This window comes from Strigops habroptila, chromosome 6, assembly GCF_004027225.2.
Source record: "Strigops habroptila isolate Jane chromosome 6, bStrHab1.2.pri, whole genome shotgun sequence".
In the NCBI taxonomy this organism is placed as follows: domain Eukaryota; kingdom Metazoa; phylum Chordata; class Aves; order Psittaciformes; family Psittacidae; genus Strigops; species Strigops habroptila.
In genome coordinates, this window is record NC_044282.2 from 70,048,222 (window position 1) to 70,069,032 (window position 20,811).

General features: G+C 41.5%; 1 protein-coding gene across 3 annotated transcripts in view; it reads right to left on the bottom strand.

The window, feature by feature from the left end:
* The window catches only part of SNAP25 (synaptosome associated protein 25), a 66,009-nt gene that overhangs the window by 9,610 nt on the left and 35,588 nt on the right, over positions 1-20,811 (bottom strand). For 2 of the 3 annotated variants that reach the window (XM_030489851.1, XM_030489852.1), the window contains exons 2-5: positions 19,992-20,126; positions 19,290-19,331; positions 10,978-11,026; positions 2,543-2,660 (exon numbers count right to left, since the gene is read on the bottom strand). In XM_030489851.1, the coding sequence (XP_030345711.1) occupies positions 2,543-2,660; positions 10,978-11,026; positions 19,290-19,331; positions 19,992-20,063 (281 nt within the window). In that variant the 5' untranslated portion in view covers positions 20,064-20,126. Of the gene's footprint in view, positions 1-2,286; positions 2,405-2,542; positions 2,661-10,977; positions 11,027-19,289; positions 19,332-19,991; positions 20,127-20,811 lie in introns of all 3 variants that reach the window. The other variant, XM_030489850.1, reaches the window with a different exon arrangement.

Consider the following 20,811-nt stretch of genomic DNA (forward strand, 5'->3'; position numbering starts at 1 on the left):
TGGCTGCGCATACATTTACAGGTTTTTGCCTGTTCTTTAGACCTGCGCAACTTGGAGAGTGAGACAGCCTGTGTGTTTGAGGTGAATAATTTTACACACCCAGAACCTGATCTCTGTTTTCTTGCAGATTTCCCATTAAACAGGTGGGGTCTGGATCTGCTCATGGTCAGTAACAGTGGTCCTTTTCAATGCAGTCTGGTCAAAATTTCGTGTCATGGGCATTTTGGGTCTCCTAAGAATGTAGGACCAAGCCTTCAAGGCTCACGGAGTGGTGTATCAGAGTATAGTTATGTGTGAAATGGTTAGTATTTTTAAAATATATGCCATTAATCTGCCACCAGCCAGAAGAGCATTAAGGGGATCATGGTGATACTGATGCCCAGAACTGCAAGATTTCTCTCCCTCCTACGCTCCGCTTCCCAGAACACCATCTTATTTGTACCAGTTTAGTCCTGGCAAAGAGATTCAAAGAACAGTCTTTAAAAGTATTGTTCATCCATATTTTTGTTTCTGAACAAATTAACTGGCAATGCTAGTTTATGAAATCTAGCTGCAGACTGCAAAGGTCAGAATACTGCCTTCAAGCAGGGAGGATACAGCTTTAAAAATGAACATCCTCCACATGCAGTATCCTTCTGTTCTTGCATCTATTGATTTCTTGATACTGCAGTCATAGTGAAGTGGTAAATGTTTTAAGGCCATGTGTCAAGTGCTAACCCCATCCATGCCACAGACAGTTGGCACGTTCTGAGCAGCCTTTTCTATAGTATATAATATTAAAGCTGCTGTAAAAAAATGATGATTCCTGCAAAATGCATTGGAATTCTTTTGTACTCCAAGTGTGAACTTTTTATGTAGGCATTATGCCAGGTTTCTCCAGGAGGAGCAATCTAGGACAGTGTTCCTCTTCAAGTTGCAACAGCTTTTACAGGGTGGGAGATGTAAAATTTCTGCTGCATACTCTTGTACCTGCAGCTCTTCTGCACTGAATCTTCTGGTGCACAACAGCAGGGCTAAAGCCTAGATCTGAGCTGATACCGATTGCATGTAGTCCCACTGACAAAGGCTCTCTGTGAGTAGCTCTTTCTATTCCTTCTTGCGTATCCCCTATTGTGCACACCAAGGCAGTAGCACACATATTCTGTGCAAAATGTTTACTCCAGCAAATATTTGCGGCTTGGTACACAGGAGCAAAATTGATTTGTTTTAAGCTGAGGCAGTATCTACAGTGTGTCCCAAGGGAATTAACTTCAAAATAAATGATGATTGATAAGGCAGAAACCCAGTCCTACCCTTCCGATTGCTGGTGAAATACCCACCAAACTCTATGACAGGTTTTTTCCTTTGGTCTTGGTAATCATGGTAGGATCAGGCCCTGGCTGTGAACAAAATACCTGTGCCACACAGAAAAGGAGTATAATACTACACAGCCACTGAACTCTGCTTTGTTTCCTGTGCAGTCTCTGGACAACCCTTTATGAATGTTTTCACTGTAACCTGGTTGCGTGCCTACTCACTGCATGCTGGATTGGCCATTCCTCAAGGACTTCTTTGTCCCCAATTTCCTACACCCACATAACCGCACATCACATTTTCATTTGGCATTGAAAACAAGCTTTGCATTACTTGGAGGACGGTTTCGTTCAAGTGTGATGGCATGCAAGCAAATTTGATGCATTTCAACATTTCTGCTCAGTGTACGTGCTACCCAAACAGGAGAAATTTGGCATGTTCAGGTTTTCTCAAATTTATTGCCTATGGCAGGATGAACACCATTTCGAATTGGGTCCCAATTGGGAAACATTATGTTTATTTCTAGATCTCATCAGGGACTGTTTCTGTTGAACAATGAAAAAAGGTGTGATTTTCATCCATAATTTTAAGTAATGTTTATTATGGCCTCTTCTACATTTTTTCAGCTATTTCGTTTGTTAAACTAGTTTGTCAAAATATGTTTCAAAATTTAGGGTCTCCAGGAATAAGGTAGCCCCAGTGGTTTTGTTCACTGGAAAATGGAACCAGCCAGTACACTCTGTGTAAAATGTTGAAATTTTTACCATTAAAACGTGTCGACAGTGAAGCTTTCACTGCAGTATGCCTGATTTTAATGCATCTACAGTAATTCCCAGTCAGTTGTCTATGCTATGAGATGAATGCATTTGAATCAGAATCGTTCTTTCTGCATGCCACATGCTCATCCTGTCCATGTGCCTAGCAAGGATGAGCTTCACAAGGCCTTTTGGATCAGCCTTAAGTGCTCAAAGAGATGAGGCAGGCAGCACCTACTTGTTACATGGACAGACACAAAGACCACAGAATTTTCCTAGGTCCGTCAAATTCTTTTCTGCTTCTTTCATGTCCTTATTGATTTGGTCCATTCCCTCTTCGATGCGTTCCAGTTGTTCTGATTAAACACAAGTATTTTATCCCCACAGAATGAAGCAGATGGAAAAGGACAAAGAAAAAAAAGACAAAAAACTTCAGACATTCACTGTGACAAAAAACTGGACACCACATAGCAGAGCCGGTACCCAGTACCTACTTGTTACAAGGACATATGAAAAGGCCACAGCATTTCCCTAAATCTTTTAAATTTTTCTCGGCCTCCTTCATGTCTTGGTTGATATGGTTCATGCCTTCTTCAACACGATCGAGTTGTTCTGGTCAGGACAAAGGGATGACAGTGTGGAATGAATAGTATTTTTGTTTGCTTGCTTTTCTCTTCAACAGAACATGAAAAATGACCATGTAGAACTGAATTAATAATGACATTACAATGCATTAATCTGAGCTGATGCATTGTTGATAGGATGTATGCCGCACTGGATGCCGAAGATGGGTTTTACTAATATGGGAAGAGTAAAACAAAGGAGGAATTTGAAATATATTCATTTAAACAAGATGTAATGATATAGAAAGGAAGGGTTATAAAGTTCAAGGTGCAGAAACACGATACAATACATCCACTTACTAAGACACCAATGACATCCAAGAGAAAGAAAGATAGTGTTATTACTTTGCATTAATGTATGTTAATACAAGAGAAAAGGTGTCCTTCCATGGAAAATACTTTGGTTACTTACGCTTACAAATGCCTTGGAATTAGGTGATTTGGGGCAGCATAATTAATTTGGTTAGTGAGTGGGAGAGCTGATAATAACGGTACCAGAGATGGAGCGAGCTGTTAAGAGCTGTATCCAAGTACTCCCTTTCCAGAGGCTGAAGAAACCAAGACCTGCCACTTTGATTGGCATCGGATATTAATCTCTAATCCGAGTATGGCCTCAGGACTGGTTTTCTTTCTGGTATGGATGCAGCAAATCAGGAGTAACCTCAGTGAACACAGAGCAATTGCAACCACTCCAGGAGCCTCATGCTCACTGAAAGGCAACCACTGACTTTGACGTTGGTTGTCTCTGTGCCCAAGGGGTCTTATGGAAACAAGCATTGGGTGAAGACTCATGTTTTCAGTGAGGTCACTTCTGCTTTGCTCCGGGACAAGTTACAAAGCACCAATCCCAGTAACCAGCCATATATAGACACTGTCTCTCTGCTGGCATCAAACAGAATGTGGCTAATTTCCACCTAAGGCTAATGCAGATGTAGAGTTTTCTTAGTGACTTGGTAGCTCAGAATAATTTAATGTCTTAATTTCTTCAGTATTAAACCTTGGAAAAATGCCCTAGAGGAGCAGAATGCCACAATGTAAAATTGTAGGAATGGATCCTTTGCTGGTGTAAACAGGTATGGATCCAATGGGATCAGGGGTCTTATTCAATAGTGAGAGCATTTTAGATGCGTGGAAAGTCACACCATTTGTTTCATGAAAGATAAACCCAACTAAGTATTACCCAGGATGAGAAAATTACTTAGAGTGGCATTTCAATCCATTAAAACTTGTAATTGTACCTGAAAAGACAAAGTAAACCAATCCCAGTAAACCACAAATACATTCCTATTCTCTCTATTGAATAGAAAAAAATGTGAACACTACATTAGACTTGAGAGAAAAGGAACTGAGAGTGCACTGGTTGTAGGAGAAATATAATGTCATCCCTGATGTTAACTGAGTCTTATCCAGAAGGAAAAAAAAAGGCATTATAGAAAAAAAATCATGTGCATATTGACGTCAGTACAAAGCTCCTCTTGACTTCTTTGGGAACATAACTAGGCCTAATTTCTTACTTGGGTTTCTAATAACAATTGAGGTTTAGATTTTCAAAGCTTTCTGGGGGATTTGGATACCCAATTCCCACTAAAATTAATTTTATTTAATTAATTTTAATGGGAAACAGGCACCTCACCCCCAGAAGGCCTTGAAAATCCTGGCCTAAATTATTCAAGCTGAAATAATTCAAATATTGAACTTGTGCTCTTGGTTTAATTCTTGCATGAGGCTGGGCTTTGAGAAGGAGAGGGGCCATATCACTATTGTAAACTCCATCTCCTTTTCAGCTGTATGTTCTCATTCTTCTCAGCTGGATGTGCCCATCTCCTGATACCACAGGAGTTATTGATCCCAAATCCAAGGATATATATTTAAGGCATCAGTGTTACCTGGCGCTGTCCTCTGAACCAGGCAAATATAATTTGAGTAGAGGATTGGGAAACTAATAAGGAAACCTGAGAGACACACTACACAAATTCTGCCAGATAAAGTGCTGAGCAAAGAACCAGAAAGACAAGGTTGGATTATTTTAATGCACACTGTAATTTTACATTTTGGTTGGGAAGCTTTAGCAGAAGCTTTGGCTCGTGTTTGTTGCCACAGATTGTCAATCTCATCAGAAATGTGAGTAGGTGGTAGAAGGTGATACTCCTTTAAGTGCTCCTGCTCCTCACTAACTCAGAGTCCTGCATAGTTGGGCAACACTTGCTCTTGTTCTGGGAAGCAGCTGTGGGAGTGTCATCTGGGTTTTATGCTGGTTCATGCAGCGTGATGGGAATTGCTAAATTCCTACTGCAGATTCCCACCTCCTGCTTGCGAGAGCTGTGTTTGCAGAGCTTGGCTGTTTTCAGGGCTCCCAGTTAAAAGAAGGCTATTTCCCACCACGTATTTTGGCACTGGAAAGGTCAAGAGGTGCTGACTTCTCCTCCACTGATTTTGCTGCTAGTATTTCCCTAACCTTGGCTGGCCAGTAGAAAATGCCAGGTAAGACTGCAGGGATCAGTCCTAGATCTGGTAGCACTGGTGGCTTTCAATCTAAGCATGTTTCCTTGCTCAGATGCACATTCTCTGAAGCCAGGTATCTAGCAGGGGCCTTTTGAACTTTCTTTCCATTTCCTATTCTGCCTGAATAGATAAGTGCTAATTGAAGAATATACTTGACATGACTCAAAGACTTCCATTTAAATTATAGCTCTCTCCAGGAACCTGACTTAATTCATCCTGCTTCAGGATTTGTGTGTGATGCTTATGCTATTTCTGAATAGAAAAGGGATCCACAACTAATTTATCTTCCATTAAAGGAAACCTCATCAGTGTAAAAAGCTCATGTCATATCTGTAGCCCAGAAGCCTAGACAGCTGCCTGCTGGTCCTAAAACCATTTGCTAGTTGTTAGTGTTGTGGGCTGGATTGTTAACTGGTTTAAATCAGTGTAGTTATGCTGGCTTCATGAAGCAACACCAATTTGTACCTGACAAAAATCTGGTCCCACAGGCAGGGAAATAGGTTCATTCTCTAACCACAATTATTGAGGCATAAATATTTTAGAGGAATTAACTTAATGGGGTCACTATAGATTTGTTTCGGTATAACTGATATTAAATTCTGCCCAGAATGAATCAGATGGCAACAAAAAGGTTAATTTAATGTCTGTTTTCAGAGATCTTCCCCATTCCAATTTTGTGTATTGTATTAAAGGCTTTAGGGAAGGCAGTCTGCTGGCATATACTGCCCTGAACCTATACAAATTCATACTTACAAAAACTCATGTCCTTTACCTCCCTTTTAGAGAAGCACTTCAAGGTCAGAGTTTAAACATCTTTTGATAGCTTGTTTCAGATATTCTTTGAATATACCACATCTAGATACATGTTTATATATCACATATGATATGTAAGAGAATTGGTGTTGTCTGGAAGCAGAATACACATCAGTAGTATGTTTCATTGGGATTTCCTTCCCTTTTTTCTAGAAGCTATTTATTAGCCCTTTTTGCATACTGATACCCTTTTATATCTGAGAATGTTACTTTAATTCAAACACAGTGGCCATATCTTCTTCCAGACCTTGCAGCAAACTAGTAGCATATCTTAGTATACAAACAAGAATATTCTTTACCTGTATCATTATACTTCTGAATTATTTCTGTGTTAAAACCATAAGCAACTGAGGGAGCTAGTCCTGTTAATTTTACTGTAGCATTGTGGCCCTTTGCCGGTGGGTCTTTGCCAGGATCTTCTGTAACAGCCTGGCAAATTCCTACTCTGTGACTGATCAGGGAAGTGGCTGGGAGAGGGAAGCTGTAGCAAGGGCATCCCTCAGCTGCCTCTGTGGCCTCTTGAGCAAACACAGCTGCAAAAGCATCTTACACAGCATTGGATGCAGGGCTAGGACAGGGCAAGTGTGATGTTGCTCCACCTTTGCATCCTCATCTGCAATTTTTAACAAATGTTCCTTGAATAGTGTCCAGGATCTGGGGCCTGTGTTTGAATGTCAGTTAAATGCCTGTGGAGAAGGGAACTTGTTCCTTTGCCTGGAGTATTGTGCAACGAAGCAGTTTCCACCAATGACAATTTTAATTAGAGAAGAAAAAAAATAAAATAAAAGGACATCTAAGAACACGCTGTAGTCATAATTGCATACAAGAGCGCTGAATGTGAAAGAGATTAAGCAGATTAACTCTTTCCAATGGTACTTGGTGATCCCATTTTCTGTAAAGGAGAATCATATCAGAGCACAATTCATTTCTGGGACAGCCTTTACAGAAATCCTGAGTCTTGACCTAGCTCCACTCTGAAAGGCATTGCTGAGCACAGGTACAAATGGAAGAAAGCTGGTGGGGAATGCTTGTGAGCCCACGTGTAGCTGCACTAAAAATAACAGTAGATGAGGCACAACCTGCTTTTGTGGAGGGTGCGTTTGTCTTTTGTGCTGCACTACAATTGCAACAGAATTAATACCTTTTTCCCTGTAGAATCTGAAATAGTTGATAGTTACCTTTTTTTGCCACTAATTAGCAAACCGTTTCTGTCTGTGATCAGCTTAGCTCACAGGTGTTGATGGAGCGCCTCTAGCAACTCTGCTTTTGGCATCTCACTTTTCGTGGTGGCTGTTGAATAGGAGGTAAACTGGGGAAGGGGCCTGTGCAAGGGGCCATAATTTTGCTCTCTGGTGGAAAGGAATTGTAATTATCTTTGTATTTACTGAAGTTGTTTCTCCAGTGCTGTAGAAACAGGCCAGCCATAACTCTTACAAACCTATAAAACTAGGAATTCCAGCAAGAACAGTGGAGGTCAGCCAGCACAGGCACCATCAGTGGTGCCAACACTTGCTTGAGGGATAGCCCAGTTATTCCAAAGTTTCATCTCTATACTTTCACTTCATCTGGAGTACAGATCTGTTGGGTAGATTAAGCTGCTCCCCATGTTCGCTGGCATTGCTGCTTGTGCATTTGCTGTTGCTGTGGTTCAGGAAGGAAATTTCAATTGCATGGACGTTTTCTTTGTGGCTTATCAAAGCTGTGGCTATTTCTCTATCTTGTCTTGCATGAAAAATTGCTGTGCTGCTGCTGTTGTTATTGGAAAAGCTTCTTCCCTCCATGCCGTTTGGAATACAAGAACAAAATTCTTTTGTAATAAACTGAATGAGGACATTGTGTCCTTGAAAGTCCAAATCTCTCTGCCTGCTGATACTCTCAGGTGATTTTCCTTTGGAGGAAGATAGCTACCACTCTGGGATCTCTCCTGTGTCAGCAATTCAGGTTTATCTTCATATCCTCACTTTGTACTAGCAGTTTCATTTCTACAGTCTGCTTTTACCAACATGCATCCAAATATTAACATTTTTCTAAGTTAGCATGTTTCAAAAACATGTTTAATGAATTAGAGCAACTGCTACTGCTCAATAACCCTTCACAGCGTGACATTTTTAGTGTAAAATGTAAATATTTTAAAGTGTTATGGACATATTTATATTTAAATAATTAATTAAAGGAGCTTGAATCAAGGCCAGGTTTACAAAAATATCAGCGCTATGGATGCATATAGGGCCTGGGAAAGACTTCCTCACTGATGGAGAAAATCTCAACAAGGAGACTCTAACCTCTTGGCTCCTTCTTTTGGGCTCCCCAGGGGAAGAACTGTGTTGAAATGGTTTGGGTGACAATACCTGGCTCAAAAAATGGTTATTCTTGGTATTGCAGATGGACTGTTCCAACAGCCTACTCAGATTCCCAATGACATCAAAGGGCATTGGGGGTGGTTTTCAGTTTTCATGGCAGTCTCATTCTCTGTGAAACAGGAGTACTGGAAGCTCCTGTGAAGCTCCACATCTCTGTAGGGTCACAACAGACCAGTCACAACTTCCAGCTGTGTTAAACTTTTAGGCAACAGGAGCAAGCCAGACTGGCTTTATTGTATAAATACCTACTATTGTAAAATTATTTTTACAATCCCAAAGTCTTCTGCTTATTGATGACAGAAAATGAATTCTGCTTTGTGATATTTAGATTGAGATCGGCTCGAAGTAGTTTTCCTTGTTAAGTCTGTTTAACTTCAAAGCAAGCAATTTTATAAGGAAACCTAGAAATAGAGCTTTGAGCAACTGCAGAGATTAGATATTCTGCTCGCCGCCCACTGGAAAGATCAATGTCATGTTTTTTTGTATATTTAACACCTAATAATCTTAAGTGACTTGTGAAGTCAGCTGAAAAGAGATCACATGGCAGTGTTAGCAAATTATTTTCTTAATCTGTTAATCTGCTGAGACATCCGAGGGTTGCACACACTGCAGTAATTACAGAGGGCTCAAAGTCATCATTAGCGTGTTTTGCCCAATAATGTAAGTCTTTTATCACTAAAATTAAAAATAAATCAGGAATTATTACAGCTACATATGGCTAAAATGGACAAAACTTATTAAACATTTAGCATAGGACAGCAGTTACAATATACCCAGGGATTGTAGCATTGTTAGGCTGTTTTTCATGAGAAACCCATAGTGTATAGTCACAAGCTAAATTTACTGAACCACTTAAGGCATGACCATAACCGATTTAAAGAGGCTTTTAAGTTGTCTGATTCTTTCCTGTAAGTATTGACTAACTGCTTCTCTGGCCATACGATATACATTTCAGGTTTCACTGTCAATATGAGTTTAACACTGAGTTCCCTGGACTCCAAAGAGGTCAGTGGGTCCAGTCTCAGCCAGTCTTGGCTCACACAGACCATCCTTTCTAACAGTACTAGGGAGTTGCTTAGACAACTTCTGCATACAGGGGTTTAGCAATAGTAGAGCTCCAAAGTAGAAAACAAAATTCAGGGTTATAATCAAAATAAACCCCTCTAGCAATCTGTGGAAAAAACAGAAGTTAAAGAACAGAAACATACTTTCCCAAGACTGAACATAAGGGGAGTTACAGGAACCACAAAAGTTTCTGCTGATCTGCCTGTGAATTACATTTCAAGACACTCCTGGGTATTTACAGACTTTCTTTGACAATATTCATGATTTATTTCAACTGTATAATTCACTTCTGAAACAAAACACATTATTTAGACAGGTGCCATATCTGTTTCAACACAAGCAATTTCTGGTTTCCTGCATTCAGCGATAGTTCTTTTACTGCCGTTATCCAGAAATTCTTTTGAAGACAACAAAATAGTCGCTGTAATATTTTTCTTGTCAAGACGAATTGATGTCATAAAATTTGGTTGGGTTAAATTCCTTTCTCTAAAGGGGGAGAGGGAGGGGCAATGAGACATACATAAAAAAGGAAATAAGAGAAAATACTTTCTGGTTAGGTCCTGTTATTACTTTTCATTCATTTTGGTGCCAGAGAAGCAGGGACATTACAGATGCAAAGGGCCTGTCAGGTTCTGCAGTCCATTTCCCAACAGTGCTTATAATCATTGCTTATAATCATTGTCTGGTCTTAATGAGTGATGCAGCATTACCTCTGTAGAAAACATTTCCTAATACAGTTTTGTATCATGCCACATGGAAAATAATAATGAGGACTGCAGGGAGAGGGGGGATGTCCTGGTTTGGGGTAGAGTAGCAGAAATTCATACTCTGGTGATTTAACTTCTCTTTGAGATGCTGTTTTGCTGGTGCTGTGAGTCTGCAGCAAATGAAGACTTTGGTTGGTTGGGGGAGGGAGCTACCTGCTTCTTTGTAGTATTATGAAGGGCAAAAATGTAATTTCCTGGAATGTATTGAATGTATCTGGCTCTGGCTTTGTCGCTGTCATCCACAGACAGGGACTCATCCAAGCTTGAAAGCTCCTTTATGGTCAATTGTAATGAGCTGATCGTGTTATAGCTTTTAATGTGAAATTCCTGTTATCCTCACTGACATTTCTATACAAAAAGCAACTGAAATTCACACAAACTAAGCTGTTCTACCTTCTCTTGGGATGCGTTTATTGCACAGCTTTCACTTGCGGCTAAAACAAGTGAGAAAATTACAAAGCACCTGCATAAATAATGTTGGATTTTACACTTATGGAGGCAAATCTTCTCATCTTGTAGCTGGACCTTGACCCAAAGCTTGCTGAAAATAAATGGTGATTTGGATGAGTTCAGCCTGCAGCTCTCTTTGACATTAATGGGAAGCAGATCAAAAGAAGTACAGACTCTTATGCAGTTATTGTATGTTCCTCTGTCAGACAACGAAGCTAAAGGCAAAGAGGGTTGGGGGTTCTCATGCACAACCACATGTATTTTATGGCCCTCATTTTCAAGATTGCACATAGTTAGTACAGTACTTTGAGAATGGTTATACTTCCTTACTGAAGCAATCTGAACTTACCTCCTTGCTCATCCAACATAACCAAAGTCCTGATACCAGCATCTTTACTCTACATCCCAATAGTGGTAGCAAGGTAAGGAGAGAAAAGGGAGAAGAAAGAGAGAGAGAAAGAGAGATCAGTGAGGGAACTCAGCCCTAGGTACGGGACATAGGAAGACAAAAGAAAAACAGTGAAAGGAATGACAAGGTCATAAGGGGCTGGTGGCACAGTCTGAAGACCTTATGTGCCTGGACATTGTGTAAGGAACCGGCTACTCTCAATTGTATCATCAATCCTTCAGGATTCACTCGGATACTGAACTACTGCAGTCCTGGAGCTTGAGATTAAAATCATCACTTTACATAAGAGTAATTTCTGAAAAGAGAGAGTTCATCTCCAAGTTCTCTGAAGCAGGAGAAAGGAAGAAGGGCGTGTTGACATTGTGGGTATACGTTCATCCCAAAAGAGAAATTCCCAAGATAAATAGATCCAACAAAAACATGTTTGAGGAGGCATAGTGCTTTGTACATGGCCCTTGCATACAGAAGTCGGAAAGCTCACCTACTTAGGAAATCCTTTTTAAAGCAGGGTAATATTTAATAGGATTAAGCCATAATTTTTGGCTTGGAGATGTAATAGATATGGGTTTAAACCACGTTTTAATTCAGCCAACAGACACCTTTAGCATCGATTGACTTTGGACTGAGCTTGAGGGTAGGATTTTTAAAACACCTACATGCTGAATCCATCCTTGCTCCCACAGGTTAGTGGGAGTCTTATCATTGCCTTTGATGGACACAGAGTTTGAGCAGAGCCAAGCGGTTCAGAGCTCCCACCTGCTGAAGCCAGCAGCAGGGCACCTTTCACAAGTACAATTTCTGCATGCGTTATCATAGCTCCGGGATGTGATCAGGAGTCTCGGGTTTCTGGGTGCTGTGATACAAAGCTATATCACAGATCAGATTAGCTCCTTTTTAATTACAAAGGGAAAACTAGCTCCATTCTGCTTGGAGCAGTGATAACATCTGTGAATAATTAATGGCCTGGATGATCTCCTGACTGTTGCATGTCAATAGCAGGTGAAGTAAGTCCTCTGCAGCCTGACAGCTTGCCAGCGGAGTCACCTGGACATGTGCAGCAGTAATTTAGCTGCTTTCATGAACATAAAGCCATCCATAGTCCTGTGAAGCAGATAAAGTTGGTGGTGCTGATTTTGTTGAGGGCAGGGGAGATACCCACAGTTGCACAGGAAAATGAGGAACAGAAACCTGGAGTCCTGACTGTCTCTCTTGCTTTTCAGACCATCCTCCCCTTCCTTGAGGCAAATTAAGGACTTCATATCATGCTTCTTCCCAACTGCCCTGCTCATTGCCCTGTCTCATCTCTTTTTCTGGGAGCAGTGAAGTCTCTCTTGCCAGCACCACACTGCCCACATTGGCTCAGATACAAACTGGACTCTGCCACACTCGAGGGCTGTCTGGCTGGTGCAGCTGGTGCTTCTCTGCTTTGTTCCAAAAAGATCCTGCTCAGTTCAAGAGATGCCTCTTGTTGCACTGCCTCTGTCTGCACTCCCATTCTTGTCTTTCATGTCTACATCACTGTAGAAACTGGGAAGAACATCAGATGCAGCCTGGTTTGCTCCTTCTTTTCAAAACCCTCCCTGTGTGAGTTGCCAGGTGGAGAAAAAAAGCCTCCTGCCTCTCGTCATGCTCTGCTGTGCCTACTGCCCTCGGGTCAGCTGTCTACCAGATACCCGCTGCTGCTCTTTCTTCCTTCAAGCACATACAGTTTGAACCCCAGCCAGCTTTTATTTTTCTTTAGAAACTTAGGGTCCAAGGTTTGTCTTAAATTTATCTATTTCAAGTAAGGAAACTGCCTTTAATTATCTTACATTTTCTGTGTCGTGATCTGCTAAGCGCTGGATGTGCAATAGCTTTTTATTGTGCTCTTTTCATGCTCTTGGTACCCAGGGATGTCTAACCCCAGAAGATTCATATGCATTTTAAAAGCACTACAAGGGTGCTTGGGTCCTGAGTCATCTTGTGTTTGAGTAAATACAGTGCAGTCTGACATGAGATCCTTCTAAATATTGGGCTCGGAAACCTGCAATTGGTGGTGTGATAGTTGTTGTCTTTCAGTGACTCAAATATAGTCAGGCTGAGAAACATTTACTGCTCCTTAACCCTCTGACCTTATTTTCCTGCTCATTTCAATATCTGAGCAAACTGCATTTATGCAGCTAAGATGTACAGTGACCTGAATAAAACCTGTGCTGAGATACAAACTCAGCAATTGGACCTTATGGTTTATATTTCATGTTAAATCCTCGCACAAAGTGGAAGAGGTGCAATTTTCTTTTACTTACCTGACTATCAGTGCCATTTAATTTTACCAGGCAATAGTGTATCTCTTAAGAGTAGCCTGCCACAGCATTAACACTAATGTAAAAATATTAAAGGGTGTGCATTGAATATACTTCTCTGCATCTGAGGTCTAATCCAAAGCATATTGAAGCTAATAAGAAGATGCCAATTGACAAAGATGAGAGGTGATTCAGACATCAAGTGACAATCTCCTCCTGTTCCAAGTTTCTACTAAGCATTAATTTTCAGCTTTTTCACAAAAAAAAACCAACTGTGTAAAGCCAATTAAAAAAAAAAAAAAATCACATTTGTGCATTGAAACAGATTCAGACTTTCCTAAACGTTCAGCATTTCCATTGTGACTGATCTTTCAGATAGCTTAAAACAAAACATGTCTGTAAGATGGAACTATTCTAAAAATGTGCTCATCATCCAGACGTTTGAACAGGAGAGAAACCCTCAGTAACTGGCCCTCAACAGTGACAACAGACTGAGGCATCTCTGGAAACTACAAAACCTCTCAATTTAAAAGAATATAGAGAATTAAATGTGCCAAAGAAGTGTGTTTTGGGCCCAAACACAGAGAATGTTGGCACTTTCTGCACTGAAAGTATCGCAGAAACTGCCCTTGGTCTCAGTGGGAGCAGCTGTCAGCAGTCACTCATAATGAGGAGGTGAAGAAAGATGTATTTTCAAAGTTCCAACCCAGAAAACATGTTTTACAATGACTCATCATAAAACCTTGAACAACAAGCTCCCAAAAGAGCCACAGCAGGGCAATGGCCTGGTGACCATGCTTCAATTTGTCTGTTCCTGAGGGCTCATGAAGGGTTCCCACCCACGTCCAGTGCTCACCAACATCAGTGAGATCCTATGTGGGAAGCCATGAGTGGGTAGAACTAGAGAGGTCCATCTTGTTATGAAAATGTGTGCTAAATGTACACTTTCCTCGGGATTAAAGTCTTTCCTTCTTCCTGTGCCATGGAAGAATTTCTGAAGACCTTGCACAGGCAATCCTCTGTTTAGTTTGTGGCAAAATAAGGATCCTCAAAAACTGGGCTGTTCAAAAAATGGGTAGTTCAGGCCAGAGAGAAGAAAAGTGCATCTTTCGTATGACCCTACAGAGTCCATGGAGCACGTGCCATTTTAATCCAGCTCTTAAACCCGTAACTGCCTTCTCTCTCTCGAGTTACTTCTGATTCTCCCTGTCATCTTGTTGCACTTGAGAAGGGAATTTGGACTGCTGGATTTTGCCGTGGTGCAGCAAACATCTCACATCCTTGTCCTTCAGAAGAAAATGGCATAGCATGAATTGCTTTTGTTGAGACATTAAAGTGGCAGCTCTGAAGTTCCTCTCTTTATCCATAAAGCAGGTGTACCGCAGATGGTAAAGTGTATAATCTTTCCCAGCTCTTGAACATACTCAGCCCTGACTCTATGAATGAGCAGGTCGACCAGCATGTCCTCCCAGGCTGATTTCCATGGAGACTGCTGCAAGTTGCCAACCATTTGTCTGCAAAGATCTGCTCAATTTTGCAGATTGCACAAGATGGCCCCTCAGAACAGGAATTAAAAATTTCTCATTAGGTGAGACATCATCATGAATACAGACCCCATGAGGTTTGTGGAAGTCGATGTCCTTCAACCTTTCAGTAGTACTAAGTCCTAGTGTTTGGACAAAAGCAAACCAACAAGGAGTACTCATTTGGGTTCAACCTGCTTTCTATATGAAGCACATGCGCAGGTTCACATTGAACCACTGGCTAGGTTACTGATCAGAAAGCCAGAATATATGATTTTAAAACTCTGGGCTTAATTCAGCTCTTAGATACCTAAGATACATGTTAGTACTTCAGTGAAGTAACTGGGAAGCCTTTTGGAGGCTTAACTACACATTAGCCTCAATCTTCTCTAGCAGCTTTTTATAACTTTTTTGTATGAGGGTCTCACTCAAAGCAAGTCAGCAACAAAACATTCACTGAAATTTGCCCAGCACTTTGGACTATGCAAAAATGCAACACAATGCATTGCTGTATCATTTCTTATTTTCGCTGTTTTGTCACTTAATTTCCCAAGGTGGGAATAAAACTAGGAAGAGAATTGGGATGAATTCTCAAAAGGCCAATCGGTCCCTCCAGGAACACAGTGTGTTATGTCTTATCCATGCCTGCTGCAAAAGGCAGATACTCCCACCTGTGGTTTAGCCTGAGGGTTGATTTTCATAACAGTATAAGGGAATGATGTATCAGACAGAAAATCCAAATTCCATATATCGCTTTATCTGCATTTCAGGAGATACCTGGAAAAACAGTCATCCTGTTACTGCTTCAGTGTCTCTCTGTGCCTGATTAAAGACCCATGTTACTTCTCAGCCCGTTAACTCACCCTGTGGTTCAGATCCTCAGCTGATATGAATCTGTGACCCCACACCTGAATCCCATGTGCCTAGTTTTCATCTAGTGCAATGACTCTGACTCCAGTGGTACCCTGCTGGTTTACATAGATAAAGGAGCCTAATCCTACATAGGAAAGACTGAGACCAGAATTATGAATCCCATTTCCCTGTGCCAGATACGTATTTCTGTGGAATTACACAGATTAAATCAATTTTCTGAGTAGAACTGTTCCAATAGCTAGTAGTGTCAAAGAGATTTTTCAAGTTAGCTTTGTCAAGCTTTGGACCAAGCTCTAAATATATACAATATTTTCCTCTTTTATTCTTCAGACTAAGGAACATTTGACTATGATGATGTCAGGAGAAACTCACTTCCCAATCACAAACGAGGGAAGTTAGTAAAATGGCATACTGTGTGCTTGGTGTCCTGCATAGAAAAGCATCATGAGGTTATCAAACATTTATAGCTTACCATTTCAGCTTTGCTATGTCAGTAACCTTGACTCAAACTCCCCAGCATATGAGAGAAGAAGAGAGTCCTGTCTGGATTTAAATGTACAAATCAACCTTTTTGTTGTATGTGTTGCTAAAAGTGCTTTCTTGCTGGGCTTCCCGCAGTACTGATCTTGTTGCTATTTTTTCCCTTGCTGCATCATAGCTAGAAACCATTTTTTTCCCCCATCCTAAAATGATTGATCTTCTTTAAAGGCCATGGTGGTTCCACTGGAAGATGGTAGTGGACTCACAGCTTTTCCCCTTGCATGTGTTATTCTGTATTTCATAACATTGGCTCAGAGATAAAAACATGACAAGGAAATAAGAAGGTCAGCTACAAACTGTGTATTTAGTCTCACTTCTTCTGCTTCAGTTCATTTTTATGTTTTGGCACAAACATTGCACTGCATCATCATCAAATACAGGTATTTATAGCACTGAGTAGCTTAGAAGCTCAAACAAGCATTGGTCAGTGTAGATGTAACTGTGTTGCAAGGGTATGCTGGGTACCACAGAGCAAACCGATTTTTGTAATATGCCATCCCAGTACATAGCTGCCTTGGGGCAAAGCAGTAGCTACTTTGCAACAGCCACACACCACTACTTCTTGCTTCCGCTGTTGCAGAAGGACTGAAAATAATCAGCTTCTTGCAAAGCTGGGTTATAAAAATAAGAAGCGGTAACAGATTTGGCTTTTCTTGCTGACATTCCCTGAGAACAGCACCAGGGCTTAGTCTCCAAACTCAACCTAGTCTTCTTGAGCAAGGAGGGCATGGCCCTTTGGCGACATCAGTTTTGTCCACCAGGCTATGACCTACATAGCATTAAGGATGCCCTGTACTGCTACAGGGCTTCCCTGGGTGGAGAACCCTCTTCTGGCTCTAGAGTGGAGCCAAGTCAGTCTGTTTATTCTGTATTTTCCTAGTACCTAACAGAGCCAAGCAAACCATGACAGGACTCCATAGAGATGTATATAGTAATAATGCTTAAACATGGAGGCATCCTTTTCCTAAGTAAGGAATAACACATTTGCTGTATCAAGAGAATAGAGCAAAAAGCATTCTTTCAACAAGAAAGAGTATGTTCTATCTCTACTCACTAGACAGGTTCTTCTAAGCAAGGGAGTCTATTGGATCTTCGGGGTCTATTAAATCAGAGGAGTGCGAGTTCCATTTCAAAAACACTCACCATTTGTCTTTTCAGTATAAAGTCTCTCACTCCCTAAATGCTGCATTCTCTTAAAAGTACTTAGGAAATGGGATCAGAGTAATCAACCAGCTGTTTAGACCACAGAGAAATCTTAAAGGTCTTTTGTAGTCACATTAGTGAGAATAATATTCAGCTCATTTAGAATAATTCCCTTGACTGCTCAGAGCTACTTTTAGAAACTCCTCTATTTGGACAGGATGATATTGTAGCATCTGAATAAAAGGCAGGTCCAGAGAGACGCCAAGTTCTTCCAAGAAGTGCTAGAGTCCTACGTAAATTCATGGGTAAATTCAGCAGTCCCAGTTCTCCTCCTACTTTGCCATTTGCCATGATTTAATACTGAAATTCCAGTGGCATTCACAATATGCTGGTTCAATATGTTAGGAAGACTCAAGCAGTGCATAGGTCACACAAATACGGCTCAGGAGAGACAGAGCTGATATTTACTGATGGCTTGGCCCTCAGCAAATCACTTTGCTTTTCCTGCGCCTCTCTTTCTTCCCACTCATCATCTGCCTTGTCTGTTTAGATCATAGGCATTTGGGGGCAGCAGGCTCTCCTGCCTTGTGTTTGTGGAGTTACCCATATGAGACTCTCTTCCATATTGTTGAATTGACATCAGCAGGAGCTGCATCCATCATAGAATTGACAGAAAGTGATGGTTAGAAATGGCATGTCCAGGGAATTGAGCAGCAAAAGGGGACAGATTGCTCGTGAGACAAGACCATGTTTCAGCTTCAAGGGGCCCCGATCTAAAGTGTTTGTGGAGGAGAAGTGATGCTGACTGTGCTCAATGACCCATCTATCTGCCTATCTGTACACGGAAATTTAATTCTGTCTCTACTGGACTCCATTGATCTCCACAGTCGTGATTGATTTCAAGGCCACGGAGCCTACGGCTGGGCTTGTGCTTGTTCCTGAACGTGGGACCTGATGTAATTTTCTTCCCATTGTCTCTGCTGGAGACTCCTCTGGTTGTCAGGAGCAGTGGGACTGTCAGTGCTGATGACCCTGATTAAAAATGTCACCAGCTCCAGAGCCAAGGCGTGCGTGGTATCTGAAAATAATACGTCCTGTCGGGTGGGAGCAAAGTCTTTCGCCACCTGATGGCTGAACACTCTGAACTAAACTGAGTTTGGGGATTTCCAACTTTTAAAACCCTTTGCTATGAAGAGGGTGAAATGAAGCCTGACTGAATTGCTTTTTCCCTTCTGGAAGTGACCCCTCCAGGCGGGTATTAGCTGTGAGGACTGAGCCCAGGGCCCCTTCCTTTGCACTGTAGAAAATCAGAGAACTTCCGTTTCCAAAGCTGTCAATCTCATGAACCTTGAAAAGGGACATCTCATGAACCTTGAAATTCCAGATATACATAAAGAAGTGGCATTTAAATGCTGTGGTGACCAATGCTCTATAAATAGCTATGAGTGATTATGGAGAGGGAGGTATTTAGGGACAACAGAGCAAACAGACTGAGGGCATTTCTCACCTTCCCCACTCACAGTGTTATGGCAAGGTGCTGAATAGTGCCAGAATGGTCCTGGCATGAGGCTCCAGAAGCTCTGCAGCAAACTCAACCACTTGTCCCTGACTCCAGGTCACCTTCAAAAGCTGTTTCCTTGGTTTGTCTCAAGTAGCCTGTCTGAATGGATACTCAGGTATGGGCAAAACAGTGTCTCAGCAGCTGGTCTGCAGTGTGGCATTTGGCAACTAGGGCACAGTATCTTGAATGGCTCTCATAAGGGATACAGATAAGGAACAGCGCATAAAGCCATGGCCATGCCCTTGCAATGTGAGTTAAAAACACTTCCAGTGTTGGACTGTCCATCACTTTTGCTCACAACAGAAGTGCAAATAAAACGCAAGTCCTTACCTCTTCAACAAGCTGCAGCATTCGACGGGTGCTCTCAAGGGACTGAAAGAAACAAAGGGAAAACCACTCAGATTTGGCAAGATACACTTTCCAACACTAATGTGCAGGCTCATGCTGACAGTATGTTTCTCCTATCCTCTTTGTCTTCCCTCAAAATCAGGCCATCAGCAGGGTACTGGTGATCTCTTCCTCTCCAGCTCTCTGTTACAGCTCACTAATGCAGCAGTTCCCACCGCATCTCGAGGCAGCTGCAATCTCTAAAGCTCGTGCTCCCCTTGCTCATGCATTGCGGTGGTAATGCTTGGAACAGCTGGTGTTCCACTTTAAAAATGAAGTCTGTGGTTTTCAGCTAAGACTTTTCAGAGACCTAAGAGACCTAATTGGTGACTTTTAACATTTAATAGGTTTGGCAAATTGAAGGAATCCTCAGAAAATATTAAATTGCTGCTTTTTGCTCTGAAGCTGGTCAGATTGATGCAGACTCTAATACCTAAACCAAACTCACAATCAATAAATGCCTTAATCTAGACTAAACATGACACTAAATTTTACCCTGGCTCATTTAATTTCCAATTCTGCTTTCAGTGTAAAGGTGACAGAAAACAGAATCATCTCTAGAAATCCTGTGCCAGCTCAGCTCGTATTTCTGGGTGTGTGTCTCTCACACCAAAGCCAACCCCAAGTTTCCTGTTCAGCTCTCACTTCATCAGCAAGCTGGTCAGCACGCCGCTGCATTTCTTCCAACTCATTGCGCATATCAGCGTCTTCTGCCATTTTAGCTGTGGGTGTGTTTGTGGAAGCTGCAGATCAAGGATTTGCACTCAGCTGCTTGTGAGCCTGGAAGACAGAAAAGGAAAAGGAACAGTGTGGTTAAGCTCCCTGACTCACTGAATTGTGCTTAAATGTCAGTCTCACAAAAGGGCTCTTATTACATGAGTGCCCTCACCCAAACTCTTCCGTTGTGGACAGCAATTCCTACATAGTAGAGAGCACACAGGATTGTTCCAGGTGGTGCTTTATTCCTGTATTATTAATCACTCTCGAAGAACAAGGATCTATCCTTGTCATGTTCTTTGAGGAAAATCCTTACTTCTTTCTTAACCTTTCAAATGCTATTCACATCAAAGCTGGAGACTCAGGAGGTGTTATTCACTACTAGAAACAGTCTCGAGACACATTAATTCTTCTCTAGAATTAAAAGCCTAACATGAAGGAGGTCAAGGTCAAGCCTGTGCACCTCATGTCCTGTGTTTCAGCTGCATCTTTTGGAAGGCTGCACGCTAAGCCGATACATTTGCAATGAAATTACAGACAATGAAATTTTGTGGATTTTTATCAGCTAATGACTTGCCCCCCCATGCTATAGTTCAGACTCTGAAATAATATTTACAGCTAGACTGGAGAAGTTGTCTACCTGGGCGAATCCTTCATTACAGGGGAAGGCACGGCAGGACCTAACTGGTGTTTTCAACTTCTCCCCAAAGTGGGTCAGATTCTGCTCTTGGTTATCCCTCTCAGTACA